Source organism: Neovison vison, chromosome 10 (genome assembly GCF_020171115.1).
Source record: "Neovison vison isolate M4711 chromosome 10, ASM_NN_V1, whole genome shotgun sequence".
NCBI classification, from domain to species: domain Eukaryota; kingdom Metazoa; phylum Chordata; class Mammalia; order Carnivora; family Mustelidae; genus Neogale; species Neogale vison.
Window position 1 is genome coordinate 2,269,615 of NC_058100.1, and position 16,333 is coordinate 2,285,947.

Sequence of the window (16,333 nt, forward strand, 5' to 3'; positions counted from 1 at the left end):
AGGTCGAACAGTGGGCCTGGAGTGGGAATGAACCTGAGCACTAGGACGTCTTGCCTGTAGTCTGACTTGCATCCCTCCTGCTGGGTCACTGGCCTCTTCCATGGCAGACCCGGGTCTGCACACATTTCGACTAGCCCGACCCGTACGGCTGTTGGACACTAGTTACCCAGCCTTGCCTCGCGCGGACACACTGGCCCGGTTCCTGACTTGGCTTTGCTGGGGCCCAGGGTCAGCCCTAGCCCTCTCGGGGTCCCCTTTCTCAATGTCACCCCCGCATCCCTCCATTATGAGAGTGTAAGTGCCTTAAGAGCTTCAGAAGGCTAGTGTGGATTCTCAGAGTCCGATAGCCAAGGGCAGGAGGGACACGGCCCCTCCCATTTAGTCTCACCCTCCTTTAGCCCACCCCTGAGCCTAGGGCTGGGGTGGGGGAAGGGAGAGGCTGGATGGAGGCCAGACTGGCAGAGACAGGGGCTTTGTCCCAGCCGGTTTCTGAGCCAGGAGATCCGGTGGGAAAGCCCGTGCCAGGCAGAAAGGAAGGCTGGGAAGAAGGGAGAAGGCAGCCAAGGAGGGGGTGGAGGATGCTACGAGTAAAGAGAAGGGTTTCCTTATAAGTAACCATGGGGTAGAGGGAGGCCAAGGAGGGGTAGGGCTAGAGAGAAGTTACACATTGCCCAGGTTCAGTCTTGGAGGCCTTCCTGGAGGAGGCTAGGTGAGTACAGTACTCAGGGAGGAAGGGACAGGAAGGGAATCCTGGAGGGATACTGGGGGAAATGGAGGTTCTGGGTTCAAGGAGAGAGTCTGGCCTGGGAGGAGCACAAGGGGTTGGTTTTGTTTTTGTTTTTAAGATTTTATTTATTTTTCAGAGACTGAGAGAGCACAGGCAGGGGCAGCAGCAGGCAGAGGGAGAAGCAGGTTCCCCGCTGAGCAGGGATCCCAACGCAGGGCCCGATCCTAGGACCCTGGGATCATGACCCGAGCCAAAGGCAGACGCTTCACCATCTGAGCCCCGTAGGCGCCCTGAGCACAGGGGTTGTTAAGTACAATAGCGCCCACCACGCATACTACCAGCATTTATTGAGCTCCTACAGTGTACCTGGAGCTGTGCATCTGTACAGGGTTTTTAGGACAGACAGGGCTCTAAAGCCCATAGCCTCATCTCGAGCCGGGAGGTGGTGGTCACGGTGCTCCTGTACGAGCCGGCAAACCAAGGCCCAGAGAGGTTAAGGACCCCGCCTTAAGTCATGCAGCAAGTTGACTAGAACCCGGTCTGGTTCCCAGGAAGAACCTCTTGGTGGGGAGACAGGATCAGAAACAAGGGAGTTAACAGTGAGGTGACAACAGCGGGCTTCCAGGGCCATGATGCGTGTGAGTCCAAATGGGTGTGGTTGGGAGCCGGGGGAGTCCGTCTTGAGATCTAACCTCGTCTTTCCTTCTCAAGTCCCTCCCCCAGCCTGAGCATGGCCCCACGGTTCCTGCCCCTGCTGGCAGCTCTGGCCCTGGCCCAGGGCCCTGTGGCCTTAGCTGATGCCCTGGAGGGGGACAGCTCAGGTAAGCAACCGCACTCAGGGTCACTGTCTCTGTCTCCCGCATCGCTCCTGAGGAAGGGGGTGGGCTTGGAGGACCCAGGGAGAGAGGATTAGGGGCTCGAGGGGAAAGGCCTCGTCTGGGACACTTGGAATCAAGGGATGAACCATGGGCTCTGGGTGAGGCAGGGAAAACTGGGGGGAGGAGGGGAGCGGCAGCAGGTGCAAGGCTGCGGGTCTCTAGGATCTGGGGCCTGTAGATGGGCTGGGGAGGCAGAAGCGGGTAGAGTGGGGAGAAATCCTGAAGGTGAGTCCGAGGGAAACAGGGGAAACAGGCCAGGGCTGGAGGACCTGGGGAGCAGATTACACCTGGGCTGGGCGCCCCGGGATTCTGGGGTGGTCCTGGGCCACTCTCTGGGAGAACTGACTGGGAGACCTGGGGACAGCTCTGGAGAGTGTCCAGGGTGGTCCTGGGGTCCTAGAGGCCGGCATGCGGGGCCCTTGGGGTGGGAGGGATCCCGGGGCAGGCTAGGAAATCGGGTGGGCCAGTGCGGACCCTCGCGCCCGCCGAGTTCCAGCTGGCCCCGCCCACTCCCCCACCCACAGAGGACCGGGCCTTCCGCGTGCGCATCGCGGGCAACGCGCCACTGCAGGGCGTGCTGGGCGGCGCCCTCACCATCCCGTGCCACGTCCACTACCTGCGGCCGCCGCTGGGCCGCCGGGCCGTGCTGGGCTCCCCGCGGGTCAAGTGGACCTTCCTGTCCGGGGGCCGCGAGGCCGAGGTGCTGGTGGCGCGGGGGCTGCGCGTCAAGGTGAGCGAGGCCTACCGGTTCCGCGTGGCGCTGCCGGCCTACCCCGCGTCGCTCACCGACGTGTCCCTGGCGCTGAGCGAGCTGCGGCCCAATGACTCGGGCATCTACCGCTGCGAAGTCCAGCACGGCATAGACGACAGCAGCGACGCAGTGGAGGTCAAGGTCAAAGGTGAGGGCAGGACGAGGGAGGTGCGGCAGGGAGGGAGCCCCCAGTCCCAGGGGGAAGCACACCCACGTGGAAGGCGCCCACAGAGCTGGAAAAGGAGTGAGTAGATACAGGCCTTGGTCACCTCGTTTCTCTCCGCGTCTCCCTGCGGGGCGGAGGGCGTCCTGCTCACAGTGAGCACTGCCAAGTGAGCACCGTTTGGACTTGACTCCTTGTGTACAGGGGAGTGACAAGGAGGGGGAGGGGGAGGCTGGTGTGGGGGTGACCCTGCCTCAGGACTCCTCTCTGCCCCCCCAGGGGTCGTCTTTCTCTACCGGGAAGGCTCTGCCCGCTATGCTTTCTCCTTCACGGGGGCCCAGGAGGCCTGTGCCCGCATCGGAGCCCGCATCGCCACCCCGGAGCAGCTGTACGCTGCCTACCTCGGGGGCTATGAGCAGTGTGACGCTGGTTGGCTGTCCGACCAGACCGTGAGGTGGGTGGGCGGCCGGGCACCACGAGCTTCTAGTTGTAGCTGAGGTATCGGTGGGCTCTGGCTCAGCAGGGACTGCCTGATGCCTCAGGCCGGCCATCCGGCTCCCACTGCCTCCAGGCAATGAGGTTGGCCTGCCCTGGGGTAGGGGGTGTCCCTGCAGAACCAGGTAGACAGCTGGCTGCCTTAAGAGGCAGTGTGGTTCAGGAGGGGCATTCCTGGAGGGCTCCCTGAGGAAGGCATCTGTACTCGATCTCAGGTATCCCATCCAGACCCCACGAGAAGCCTGTTACGGAGACATGGATGGCTTCCCCGGGGTCCGGAACTACGGAGTGGTGGACCCGGACGATCTCTATGATGTCTACTGCTATGCCGAAGACCTAAACGGTGATTGGGGGTGAGAGGTTCTCGGGTTAGAGCCCCTTCTCCGGGGCTGGCCGGAGCTCCTCGTGGGGCCTCTGCTGGACAGTCATCCCTCGTGTGTTCAAGCGGGCATCTGGGGGGGGGGGGCTTCCAAAGAAACAAGCTGGTCCCGCCCTCCAAACACTGTCATGGAAGCAAGTTCATGGCCCACGCCTCAGACAGGTGGCCCGAGACTGTGTCTGACACCTGCTGTGCCTCTCTCTACCTCTCAGCCTCCCCGGGCCTCACCTTCCTTCTTCGCAGAGTGAGGAAGCGGAGCCAGCCCCTCTGAGTAATTTCACCCCAAGGTTCCACCCAGCCTTTGACCCTGAAAGAGGGGAGTTGACTCCGTGTCCCCGATGTGGAGACGGAGGCCTGGAGAAGCCAGCCAGGGCGGACGGGGCTGCCAGCTTCCCGGTGACACAGTCTCCTCTTCCCTCCCAGGAGAGCTGTTCCTGGGTGCCCCGGCAGACAAGCTGACGCTGGAGGAGGCACGGGCGTACTGCCGGGAGCGGGGTGCGGAGATCGCCACCACCGGCCAGCTCTACGCCGCCTGGGACGGCGGCCTGGACCGCTGCAGCCCAGGCTGGCTGGCCGACGGCAGTGTCCGCTACCCCATCGTCACGCCCAGCCAGCGCTGCGGGGGAGGCCTGCCTGGTGTCAAGACGCTCTTCCTCTTCCCCAACCAGACTGGCTTTCCCAACAAGCACAGCCGCTTCAACGTCTACTGCTTCCGAGGTGAGCGGCCTCCCTGCAGAGGCTGAGACCAGCCTGTCTCTGTCAGGGACCCAGAGCTGAGCCTGGGAGTCCCACTGCTGCTTGGACTAGTGTCTCTCGGGTCTTGGCCGTTTGCCTGACAGAGCCCTGGGTGACGCCCGGCTTGGCACCTAGGGCTCTCGTTCCACTGATGCCCTCTGACTTGGGCTGTGTGGCCTCAGGGAGGGCTTGCCTCCTTGTGCCCCTCACCTGCCTTCCCTTCAGCCATCCGTGGCTTGCCTCCCCCATGCCAAAGCCACCTCTTCTGTATTGGGAGGTTGGAGAGGTTTCCATTTCTGGGCATTTCATTAGTAGAGTAGAGATTTTTTTTTTTTAAGATTTTATTTATTTATTTGACAGAGAGATCACAAATAGGCAGAGAGGCAGGTAGAGAGAGAGAGGAGGAAGCAGGCTCCCCGCTGAGCAGAGAGCCCGATGCGGGACTCCATCCCAGGACCCTGGGAGCATGACCGGAGTCGAAGGCAGAGGCTTTAACCCACTGAGCCACTCAGGCGCCCCTAGAGCAGAGATTCGGGACGTTCTCTGAACCCAATGAATGGTCTGATCCAGTTACCATCATGCTCTTCAGAGCTTTCATGATGGGGGGTGGGGGTGGGGGGTGGGCAGGGTCGGAAACTTCAGCCTGATGGTCTCAGATCTTTAGCCACCAAAGGTTGATGGACAGACGCAAGTCCTCCCCATAGGGAGCAGGTCCTCAAGGACCGCTGGGTGTAGAGATGGCTTTCTGACCACATCTTAACATTGGGAGCTGGCAGGAAGGCAGTGCCTGGGACCCCCAGAGCCACAGGGCCCCGACCAAGGGTGGCTGACAGCCACAGGGCGTTCCTCGCCGCACTCGTGAGCCTGTGGTACGGGTGGGGCTAGAGGCAGAAGTGAACGGAGAAAGCACAGCCCCTCGTCTGAAGGGGAAAGCCACTTGCTTCTCCCTGGAAAGGCCAGCTGGAAGAGGGTTGACGGGGACGATCGTAATCACAGTGAGCGGCTGGGAACAGGTGGAGGACAGAGGCGGGCAAGGGCTTCGTTTGCCCGGCAGGAGCCAAGCTCCCCGGAGCAGGTGATGGGGGCGGGACAGGCTGTGCAGTTACGTCTGGCTGAGCGCAGACAGCCCTCAGGGCTTTTCTTAGCCCAGTTCCACCGCCGCCTCATTGGTTTTCTGACCTTCGTTCTCTTCTCCGAAGACCAGGTTATCCTTTCCAAAGCGCCAGTGGTTTGAGGGCAGCAGCTCCAGGGAGGGTGTGGCAGCCCCTGCCTTTCCCCTCCTGCCCCAATGCTGAGACCCTCAGGTGGTGACTGCTGGGGGTCCTTGCTGGATCTCACCCTTCAGCTCTCCCGCGTGACGGCCCTCTCTCCCCTTCCATTTGAAAAATGTTTGGGTCCTTGTGCCTTGCTCCAAGAGCGGGGTCCCACAGTGCGGAGACCACCTGCCCATCCTTCCTCCACCCCTGAATCAGGAAACTGTCTCTCCTGAGCCTTTCCCGACAGCTCTGCCTGAAGTAGTACTTCTCACCATTCTATTCCTTACCCTGTCTGATTAAAAAGAAATTTTTTTTTTTAGATTTCATTTATTTATTTATTTGACCGAGAAGAGAAGGAACACAAGCAGGGGGGAGTGGGAGATAGAGAAGCAGCTTCCCACTGAGCAGGGAGCCCGATGATGCGGGGCCTGATCCCAGGACCCTGGGATCATGACCTGAACTGAAGGCAGACGGTTAACGACTGAGCCACGTGGGCGCCCCTAATTGTTCTTTGTATGATAACTTTACGATACATGCTTATTTGTTTATTATCTGTAGCTAGGCTGTAAACTCCCTTAGGGCAGAAGGCTTGCTGGCTTTTCTCCACTGTATCCTCAGTGCCCAGAAGAATGCTTGGCCTGCCACATGGTGGGCCCTTGATTGATGCTTGAGGAATAAGTGGTGAGCTCCCTCCCGCAGTGCTCCCTGGGTCCTTTGGGTCCTCCACAAAAAGGCTGAGTGAGAATTGGGACTCTCATGGTCTTTGAGTCTAGCGCAGAGACGATGGGTCTCCCCCAGGCCTGTGGCTGTAGGACCCAGCCACCTGGCCAACTTCCCATTGGCACTTCCCTCCTGACAGACTCTGCCCAGCCGTCTGCCATGCCTGAGGCGTCGGACCCAGCTTCGGACCCGGCCTCTGATGGGCTGGAGGCCATTGTCACGGTGACAGAGACCCTGGAGGAACTCCAGCTGCCTCAGGAGGCTGTGGAGAGCGAGTCCCGGGGAGCCATCTACTCCATTCCCATCGTGGAGGACGGAGGGGGTGGTAGCTCCACTCCAGAAGACCCCACAGAGGCCCCGAGAACCCTCCTTGGTAACCGAATCCCCTAGTAAGAGAAGTCGGTGGTGCGGGTGCAAGCCTGGGGTGCTGCATGACTTGTCTCAGCAGCTCCGTGACACAGGGCGTGTGTCCAGTGCTCTCCCAACCCTTGCCTTTCCAGCACATTCCACTCCCAACTCTCTGGGTCTGGGAAGGACGCTGCTCCTTCCTTTGTTCCTCCTCCCCCCTTTGTTCCTCCTCCCCCCACCTACCCAAAATAGGCTAGAGATTTCAAGGCTAGGAGAGAGAGGTAGAACAGCCCTGTTTTTTTCCTGGGCTGATGACGGCTCACAGAGCCTCCTCCAGGTAGTCTCAATATTGCTGCTCAGGTTGAAGGTCTTCTGGTGGGGAATGGAGGCAGCCTCTCCCTGGGACAGGCTTTCCCCTGGCCGCCCCAGGCCTCACCCTCCCCAGCCCCTGCTTCCTTCCCCTCCTCCGAGGGCTTCGGGTGGGGGCTGGTGCTGTCCCTGGTGCTGAACCACCTGTGCTTTGTCTAGAATTCGAACCGCCATCCATTGTCCCTCCCCTGGGGTCCTCCGAAGAGGAAGGCAAGGCTTTGGAGGAAGAAGAGAAATACACGGATGAAGAGGAAGAAGATGAGGAAGAGGAGGAGGTGGAAGATGAGGCCCTGTGGGCCTGGCACAGTGAGCTCAGCAGCCCAGACCCGGAGACTCTTCTCCCCACCGGGCCAGCCCTAGAGGAATCGCTCTCCCGTGCCTCCCCCCCACCAGCGAGTGCAGTCCTACAGCCTGCTGCGTCACCACACCCCGACGGAGAGACAAAGGCTCCCAGGCCTCCGAGGGTCCTTGGACCACCCACTGAGACTCTACCCACTCCCAGGAATGGGAAACTGACACCCCCACCGCCTTCCACTCCGGCCGGGGAGAGAGAGGTGGGGGAGGAGGCTGGTGGTCCTGAGCTGTCTGGGGTCCCTCGAGGAGAGAGTGAGGAGGCAGGGAGCTCTGAGGATACCCCTGCCCTGCTTCCAGCCACACGGGCCCCTGAGGGTGCCAGGGAACTGGAGGCCCCCTCTGAAGAGAATTCTGGAAGAACTGTCCCAGCAGGGACATCAGTGCGGGTGCAGCCAGTGCTGCCCACTGACAGCGCCAGCCGAGGTGGAGTGGCCGTGGCCCCCTCATCAGGTAACTTTGCTCAAGGCTCGAACTCCCTCTTTCTCCTTCTTCCCTTTCTCCCCATGAAGCTCTGGGTCACATGACCTATGGTCCTCTGACCCCCATCACCCCAGCGTCTCCTGTCCTTTGCCTTCATCTCCTACCTGTGGGTGTCCAGTCTTGGGTGCCACATCTGTGATCTGTGACTTCCAACTCCGCTCTCTGATTTCTCACCTCATGACCTCCAACCCCACAGTCCCACCCTGTGACTCCAGCCTCCCAACTGACCACTTGTGACCCTTTCTTGCCCTTGTCTCTCCACCTGTGACTCACCAGTCCACAGACCACCCCCCCATCCTCAAGCACCGTAGATGCCCTGGGGGCCTATTGTATTCTCTGGGGCCCAGGCCCCTCTCCTGCTGCCTCTCCCCCTCCTGTGTGCCACCCCCTTTAGCCACCCCACTGATATCAGGGAAGCCTGGGATTCCTGGGATCCCTGCCCTCAGCCTCTGGGGTCTAGGAGAGCCCACATCCCCACAGAGCCTTAAGCGTCTACTTCTGTGAAGTATTTTTTTGACTGTTTCATGGAAAACAAGCCTTGGAAATAAATCTCTATTAAACCACTTTATAACCAAAACTCTGGCACCCTCTGTGTCCACCCCCAGCTGTCTGCCCCTTTCATGCCTCGCATTTGTGTCGCAAGTCTGGGCAGCTCTCCGATGCTCCCCCTCGTGCCCTGTCTCTCTCCCCGTCTTTCCCTCGCTCTCTGCTTCTCTCTTCCTTCTCTTCATCCTCAGCCAGTGCCCCTTCCCGCCCTCCCCTTCTAACATGCACGCTGGTCCTCCATTCTGCCCTCTCAGGCTCCTCCTCTGCCTTCCTTCCTGACCGCCAAGAGCCCAACTCTGAAGGTCCATCAGTCGGCGGGGCTGCTGGGAGTTGTAGTCCCTCACTCCTGATGGGGCGAAACTTCTGCCAGCCTGAGAGGGAGGGAGAGAGAGGGAGAGAGAGAGAGTGTGTGTGTGGGGGGGGCACACACATGTGTACTCATTTCTGAGCCATCTTGAAGGCTTCTGTCTAGAGCCGGACATACAGACTAATGATGGAGAAAGTCCGTCTTAGCGTAGAAGCCCATCCCTGGCCCCAGCCTCCCCCACCGCAACTCAGAAGGGGGACGGGATCTAACTTCCATCCCACTGCCCACTGCCGCCCCTCCCCCACTGACCCTGCCCTAATGAGCACCTCACCACCCCTTGGAAGACTCTCACCTTCCCTGAACCCAAAAGATCTCAAAGTCCCTGATACTGGAGAAGACACAATGCAGGACATGAGGACGGAGAGGAAATACAGAGGGGAAGGAGTGGGAGTCAGATTCTGGGGTCTGAGAGAAGCCCCACTGGCTCAGGGAAGGTTGAGCTTCCCTTTGGAGACCCTGGAGAAGGCTGAGTTCTTCCCAGTCCCTGCATTGCCCTCCCTAGATGGTCCAGGATCGGATAGGGCCCCTGCAGCACACCCGGCCCGCCCATCGGGCTCGCCCATTTCAACCATTGGCTCCCTGCCCAGCTGGCCTCGGAGCTGGAGCTCCGATCTCGGTGCTGTGTGGGTTGGGAGGCAGTTTGGTGGGAAGAGAAGCAGCAGTGGGAATCTCTGCAGTGTCTTAGTTACCCCACCTGGAGGCCCAGGGATGTCCTCTGGCCTTCTATTGCAGCAGGAGGGAAGAACTTTCTGGTTGTGTATAGCAGTTGGCCCCAACGTGGGAAGGAAGGAGAGTGGAATGTCTCAAGAGGGGTTCCTTCACCTCCGCTCTGTCTGTCCTGGCTCAGGTTCTACCTCCCTCAGCCAGGGGAGGGATTTCATGGCCTAGGTGGGGAGCCAAGTTTGGAATCTCTGTCCCCCAGGAAAGTGTAAGGGATGGAACGGGCTTTAGGACACCTACCCTCTGTGGGTCCTAGTGCTTAGTGGGTTAAGTAAAACACCTCTCCTCCCCCTTTGCCCCTGGGAGCCAGTGCTGGCAGGTTGGAGGGGAGGCGGGAGGGGAGGTGACAGAGTTGGGGTGCTGGAACAGCAGATTCATTTCACCCCAAACAGCTTGGTCATCCCAGCAACATTCTTGGACTCAGCTTCAGCTTCCCCTCTCCCCACCCAGCAGAGGGAAGCCCAGTGGGCCTTGCCCTTGGATGCTAGGCATAAGGCACAGTCTGAAGAGTCCCGCTCAGAGCTGATTTCCCCTCCCAAGCTGTGAGCCCAGCCCTGCACTGTCAGTCTGTGGGGCTGTCTTCCCCTTCCTGGACCGGAAGGAGTGAAAACTGCCCACCCAGCACCCAGGCCCAGTGTAAAGGCAGCCACCTCCTGTCCCCAGATCCAGAGGGAGAGAGCCCAGAGGGGAAGGCAGGTGACTCAGCCAGACCGCAGATGGCAGGGTTCTGTGTCAGTCTAAGAAGACTGCCTGGGGGAGAGTGCCAGAAGGGAGAGAGGGGGATCGGAGGGCTTTCTGGGCTGGGGAACTTGCAGAAAGCCCAAGGTGGAGGGGAGTTTGGGGAGATAAGAGGGGGAGACAAGAGACTGCACAGTGTTGAGACAGTGTGAGGATCCGGGTGTAGGACAGCGGGAGCCCTGCAGCTTCAGGCTGGGGGTGGGGGGTAGGGGGAGAGGATGATTAGGGCATAGACCCAGGGGAAATACGTTGGTTCTTCACTATGGTAGTGTTTCCCATTGGTGCTACTGGGGCTGACTCTATGTGCCCCACCCCGACCGCAGAAGGAATAGCTGGCCCTCCCCCACCCCAGTATCAGGTCCCAGAAGCAGTAAAGTACAGACCACAGCTTTCTGTTGCTGTGGTGACTCCTCTGGTTTCACCCAGCCCACCTAAACTGTACAGAACTGTGCAGGCACCTGGCCCCAAGACAAGCGAGTGGGAGACTAGCCTCCAGGCCCAGAGAGGTCAAGTAACCTGCGCAAGGTCACTCAGCAGAGCCAGGAGCCACAGGAGAGTCCAGATCTCATGGTCCACAGCCCAGTGTCTTTCCCTTTCGTGGGGTCGGGTCCTGAGGGCCTTCCTGACCACCTTCCCCCAGGCTGTTACACTGGGCCCACACTGGTGGCCACGAAAATGGCCAACACAGGGCTGAGTCGATGCTGGGAAGGGGGATGGGTGGGAGAGAGACCCAGAACTTAGGCCTGGGCTGACTTTTAAGGTGCTGTGATAGTTCCCAAGACAAGGAGGCTGGGCTGTGAACTCTCTGAACCCTCCCCCACCCCGGGGTTCAGGCTGCAGAGCTGTGCTCCCCTGCTCCCCCCACCTCACTTCTCTCCCCCTTCAGGTGACTGTGTCCCCAGCCCCTGCCACAATGGTGGGACATGCTTGGAGGAGGAGGAGGGGGTCCGCTGCCTGTGTTTGCCTGGCTATGGGGGGGACCTGTGTGATGTTGGTGAGTGTGTTGAAGGGTAGGGTGTGGGGGGTTGGGGGTAGATCTGAAGCCTGGACCCGGGACAGTGAGCTAGCTCTGCACCCAGGAGGGAGGGCACTGGTTTGGGCCTTGTCATTAGTGAATCTCCATTTTAAGCAAATCACATAACCTCTCTGAGCCCTAGCCTCGATTCCCTCATCTGTTAAGTGGAACCACACATGCCTTTCTCAAGTGGTGGGGGAGCGAGGAGTGCATAGCCTACCTGTGCGCCTGGCAGCAGGTGGTCCCTACTTGTCACTTCTCTCCTGGAAAGATGGGAGGGCACAGCCCCCTAGGATGGAGGGTTGCGGAGACCCAGGCCGGGACACCAGCCCTCACCCTCCTTGGTCCCTGGCGCTCAGAGGAGGAAGCCATCAAGGCCCCCTGCACCGGGGTCCCTCAGGACTCCTCCTTGCCCCCTTTCGGGGCTGGCCCTTGGGCAGGGACCGCCGGCCCCTTAGCCCCGGCCCCTGCGGCGGGGGAGGCCCAGTCCCTGACAGAGGACGTGCCCGCGCGCCGGCCTCAGCGAGCCGCCCCTCTGTGCCTCAGGCCTCCGCTTCTGCAGCCCTGGCTGGGACGCCTTCCAGGGGGCCTGCTACAAGCACTTCTCCACGCGGAGGAGCTGGGAGGAGGCGGAGACCCAGTGCCGGCTGCTCGGCGCGCACCTGGCCAGCATCAGCACGCCCGAGGAGCAGGACTTCATCAACAGTGGGCTGGGGCGGGGCTGGAGGGGCGCGTCGCCCGCCGTCCTCACTCACTCATTAACCCATCACTAACCGTCAGTGAGTGCGGGAATCCATTAACTCCCTCCTTAACCCGGTGCCCGTGCCCTGGTTTACTTCGCTCATTCATCCCGTCCCGTGGTCCCTGCCCCGCACTTCCCGCGGGGGCAGCGGGCTTCGGCCGGACGGGGCTGGCGGCCGCGGTCCACCTGCAGCGGCCCGACGCCCCCCGCGCCCGCGCCCGCCTCCCCGCCTCTGCCCCCTCCGCCTGCCCCCCCCCGACCCGTTCTCCCGCTCCCCCTCTCTGGCCCCGCCGATGTTTTCTTCTCCGCACCCCTGCCGCCCGCCCGGACCCTGCCCTCTGTCGGCGCGCGGGCAGAGGCTGGACGGGCGGAAGGGAAAGCCGGGAAGCCCCGGCTGGGGTCTGGCTGGAACGACCCCCCACCCCCCACCCCGGGGCCGCCGGGAGCGGGGAGCGGCGCCACCTGCTGGCAGCGGGGCTCACTGCACACATGCGCCCGCCCGCGCTTCCTCCCCAGGTCGGTACCGCGAGTACCAGTGGATCGGGCTCAACGACCGGACCATCGAAGGCGATTTCCTGTGGTCAGACGGCGTCCCCCTGGTGAGAGGCTCCGGCTGTCCCTCAGCGGACTGGGTCGCTTCTTCCAAGCCCTACTACCCTCCACCCCCAGTGCCCTCCTCTCCGGGCCCCTTCTCTGTCCCTCTTCCCCCTGGGGCGGCCTCCCTTCCTTGCGTTCCTTTCTTCCCGTTATTCCCCCCACGAAAGCCCGCGAGCTGTTCCTTCACCTCCTGGGCCCCCCACTTCCCATCCTCCACCCCCCTGCCTCTTAGTGCCCCTCCCACCCTCCTCAGGCCCTCTAGGTCCATCCCTCCCCCTCACCCCCCCATGCCGTCCCCCACCCCCAGCTCTATGAGAACTGGAACCCTGGGCAGCCTGACAGCTACTTCCTGTCTGGAGAGAACTGCGTGGTCATGGTGTGGCATGATCAGGGACAATGGAGTGACGTACCCTGCAATTACCACCTGTCCTACACCTGCAAGATGGGGCTGGGTGAGGCCTGGCAGGGGGGAGGAGGAAGCGCCAGGGGCACGAGGCCTATGTGTGTGTAGAAGGAGGGGGCAGAACTACGGAAGAATCAGAATCAGAAATGTGTCCCAGGCCATGCGCAAGGGGGAGATAACAAATGAGGTGGGTCCACTAGGAACCTCTGCTCTTTTTTGCATCATATTGTGGCCCGCCCCCACCTCCTCATCCTGATTCTGGGAACTGTCACCCACAGAGCCAGGCTCCCAGTTCTTGACTGTGTCCCCCCTGCCCCTGCAGTGTCCTGTGGGCCTCCACCAGAGCTGCCCCTGGCCCAAGTGTTTGGCCGCCCACGGCTGCGCTATGAAGTAGACACCGTGCTTCGTTACCGGTGCCGGGAGGGGCTGACCCAGCGCAACCTGCCGCTGATCCGCTGCCAGGAGAATGGCCGTTGGGAGCCCCCCCAGATCTCCTGTGTGCCCAAGAGGCCTGTGAGTGCCAGGAGGACGCAGGTGGGGAGTAGCCAACAGTAGCCCTGGGCTCTAGTCCCAGCTCTGCCAGCCGCTGGCTGTGTGATGTCGCAGCCATCGTGGCTGCCTTTGGAGGCAGCGGGAATGAGGTGGGTGCTCTGGGGTCCCTTTCAGTGCTGAGGTCTGAGAGCACTGGCCACACTCTGGGCTCTTACAGGCTGAGCCAGGGCAAGGGTTTCAATGAGATCATAACCCCGGAGGGCAGGCTCTCAGAAGAGACCCAGGGAGGAGCCCCGCATAGACAGTGAGTGTGGGCCTCTTTCCCAGGCTCGAGCTCTGCACTCACTGAAGGCTCCAGAAGGACATCAGGGAGGGCTCCTGGGACGCTGGAAGGCACTGCTGACCCCTCCTTCCGGTCCTGCTCCGGGTCCCTAGAGAGTGAGACCTTCAACACGGCTGCCCCCAGCACTGGCCTCTCCCCCCACCCTCTTCCCATCACAGGAAGTGACCACAGGAGAGGAGTGGGGCTGGAGATCGGGTGACAGTGACTGAGGGGTTTGTGGGCAGTACCTGGGCAGCCCCCTCTCAGCCCTACCATGGGCATCAGGTCACCCCCCCGCCAAGGACCTCAAGGAAGTCCCTAAGTGCCTCAACTGCCCTCTCCTTGCCAGCCATCCTGTCCCGTCCGTTCCCCTGGGAGACACCTGGTCCGCTCACTCTCATGTTTCCAAGGGAATGGTTTTGCAGGATGGATTACTGTGTAACCAGCAGGAAATAAAGCCGCTTGGAGCACAGGCAAGTTGGATGCTTCTCTGTGAAAGGGAAGGAGACGACAGACGGGTTGGGCTGGGCCTCCCGGGATATTGATCAGCTTCTGAAGGTCAGAGAGGTTCCCAAGAGGTCAGTGGAGAGAACCGTGCTGGCACGGAGTAGTGGCCCCGTATGGGTTTACGGAACGAAGGAGCTCGTAGGGGCTGGCCGACAGGATTAGGTGTTTGGAAGGAGCTGGAATGCCAGAGTGCCCAGTCAAGCGGACCTGCACAGCCTGGGGAGGGAGAGGGATGGAGAGCCCACAGAGGAAGGCGGGGAGACTGGGGCCTTGGTGGCCCGGTTCTGAGGTTCCCAAAAGGTTCCCTCAAGGATGAGGGTGAGAGTGAAGGGAATGCAGGTCTGGGGGCCAGACGGCAGCAAGGCTTACTTCCAGCAAAAGAAACGGGGATTGGGGCAGCAAGACAAGAGCCCGGGAGACGCCCCCAGCCTTGCTGTGCGCTCGGCTCGGAGAAAGACCTGCTGGGCTCCCGGCTGTGACCGGCAGAGGGCGCTGCGGACGCAGGCACGGCGGGCTGAGAGCGCCGCGTGCGCCTGCGTGGGTGCGGCCGGGAGGGAGGAGCCGCAGGAGTCCCGGGAGCCCGCCAGGGGGCGCCGCGACCCCTCGTTGCGAGCCGCGCGGGTGGGGAAGGGGGGAGCGGACGGAGGGGCGGAGGGTGACTTCCGGCCAGGGTGCGCCGACGGCGCGGGCTGTGAGTCAGCGGCGGCTGGGGTGGTGAGGTCACCGTCGGAAGTGGGGAGGGGAGGACGTGTGTGCGCGCGTGTGTACCTCCGCGCGGGCACGGCCTTGGGCGGACCCCTGCGGCGGCGGGCGCTCCCCGCACCCAGTCACACGCGCGGTCACACGCGCGCACACACTTGCACACGCGGTCACACGCGTGCACACGCGGTCAAACACGCGCGCGCGCTCTGGGGCTGCCCTCCGTCGTGCCCCCGTGGGCAATTCTGATTCCTTCTCCTGCAAGTCGGGAAAACCTGGTGAGACTCAGAGGAGCCAGACGGCGGGGAGCCATCGCGAAAGACCAGAGACAGCGAGGCACTCCGGACAGGGCCAGCTCCTGGCCCTCTCCACCCGTTACCGAGACCCCACACCTGCTGGGGCTGGTGCCAGCATGACTTCCGGGCGCACCTACCCCAGCCTACCTACCCCGGCCTTCTTCTCCCCACCAGGGCTCACCTGCCCCTCCCACACAACCCAGCTGGCCATGGCTAGGGGATGGGGATGTTTCTGCAGGAGCCACAGGGAGGAAGATGATCCTGGGGCCAGAGTAGACCCCCACTTTATTCTGTACTACCCTGGGATTGCTTCCTCAGGGCCTTGTTAGGGATGTCAGGCATTTAGCTGGACTGGTGAGTGGGTCAACACCAAGGTGGGCCTTGGAAGCCTGGGCCTGAAGAGGAGAAGGCAGAGGAGGGGGCAGTGTCCGTCCCTGGGCTCTCGGCAAAGCAGATCCCACAGGACTTGAGACGGCAGGGTGGACGCCCCAGAGGGCGGGAGCTGGAGGAGGCTTCGGTGTCCTGGCGGGCCACCAACACTTCCTCCCTGAGTGTCCCCCACAGCCGAAGCAGGGGTCCGCCGTGTGCTGTGTACAGGAGGAGATCTGCAGGGGTTCACACAGGGCAGCCCCTGGAGTCATCTCCCTCCCCGCCCCGGCACCTGCCGCCACTGGAGCAAGTCCACCGGAAAGGGAAGCCTAAGCCTTCTCCTGGCTTTGTTGGGCTTCCTGGAGGAGGGGGGAGCTGGTCCAGGGATGACTCAGCACTGTGAACTGAGTCTAGCCCTGACCTGCGCATATGTGCATGCATGAGCCTGGGTGTGTGTGTGCACGTGTGCTCGCGTGTGTGCATGTGCGCACATGTGCGCGAGACGGCGGGGCAGGGGGATCAGCACCTCATGCTCATGGGGGGCCCCACCTTGCCCCTCCCGGAAGAGCCTGGAGCAGGAGCACACCTGGGTCTGACCAGGTCACCCCTGCCGAGCCCCCCCACCAGGCCGGCTTACATTCTTGGCCTTTTCTCCAAGTCTAACATGGGGACCCCTCAGGGCAGCCTGTTCTCTTGGGGTGAGGTCAGAGTGAATGGATATAAGGAGAGAAGGGGGTCCTGGCTTTAGGGGCTGGGCAGAGGAGCCCTTCAGATGCCCTCCAACTACCATGGTCCTCAGCATTCCCCAGACAGCTCTAACCACCACCCTACCTCCCATCCCTCCCCCGTGGGTCCCCACCCCACC

The 16,333-nt window shown here is 61.8% G+C and overlaps 1 protein-coding gene across 1 annotated transcript; it reads left to right on the plus strand.

Annotated features, from left to right (window-relative positions):
- The first annotated feature begins 1,408 nt into the window (after positions 1 to 1,408).
- On the plus strand, positions 1,409 to 14,074 carry BCAN (brevican). The gene is made up of 13 exons (XM_044266595.1): positions 1,409 to 1,548; positions 2,130 to 2,504; positions 2,799 to 2,973; positions 3,230 to 3,357; positions 3,817 to 4,110; positions 6,244 to 6,477; positions 6,981 to 7,625; positions 10,913 to 11,020; positions 11,588 to 11,746; positions 12,300 to 12,382; positions 12,688 to 12,832; positions 13,106 to 13,296; positions 13,603 to 14,074. The coding sequence occupies exons 1-13, from the start codon at positions 1,458 to 1,460 to the stop codon at positions 13,708 to 13,710; spliced, it is 2,736 nt and encodes a 911-aa protein (XP_044122530.1). The 5' UTR covers positions 1,409 to 1,457; the 3' UTR covers positions 13,711 to 14,074.
- The last annotated feature ends 2,259 nt before the right edge of the window (positions 14,075 to 16,333 follow it).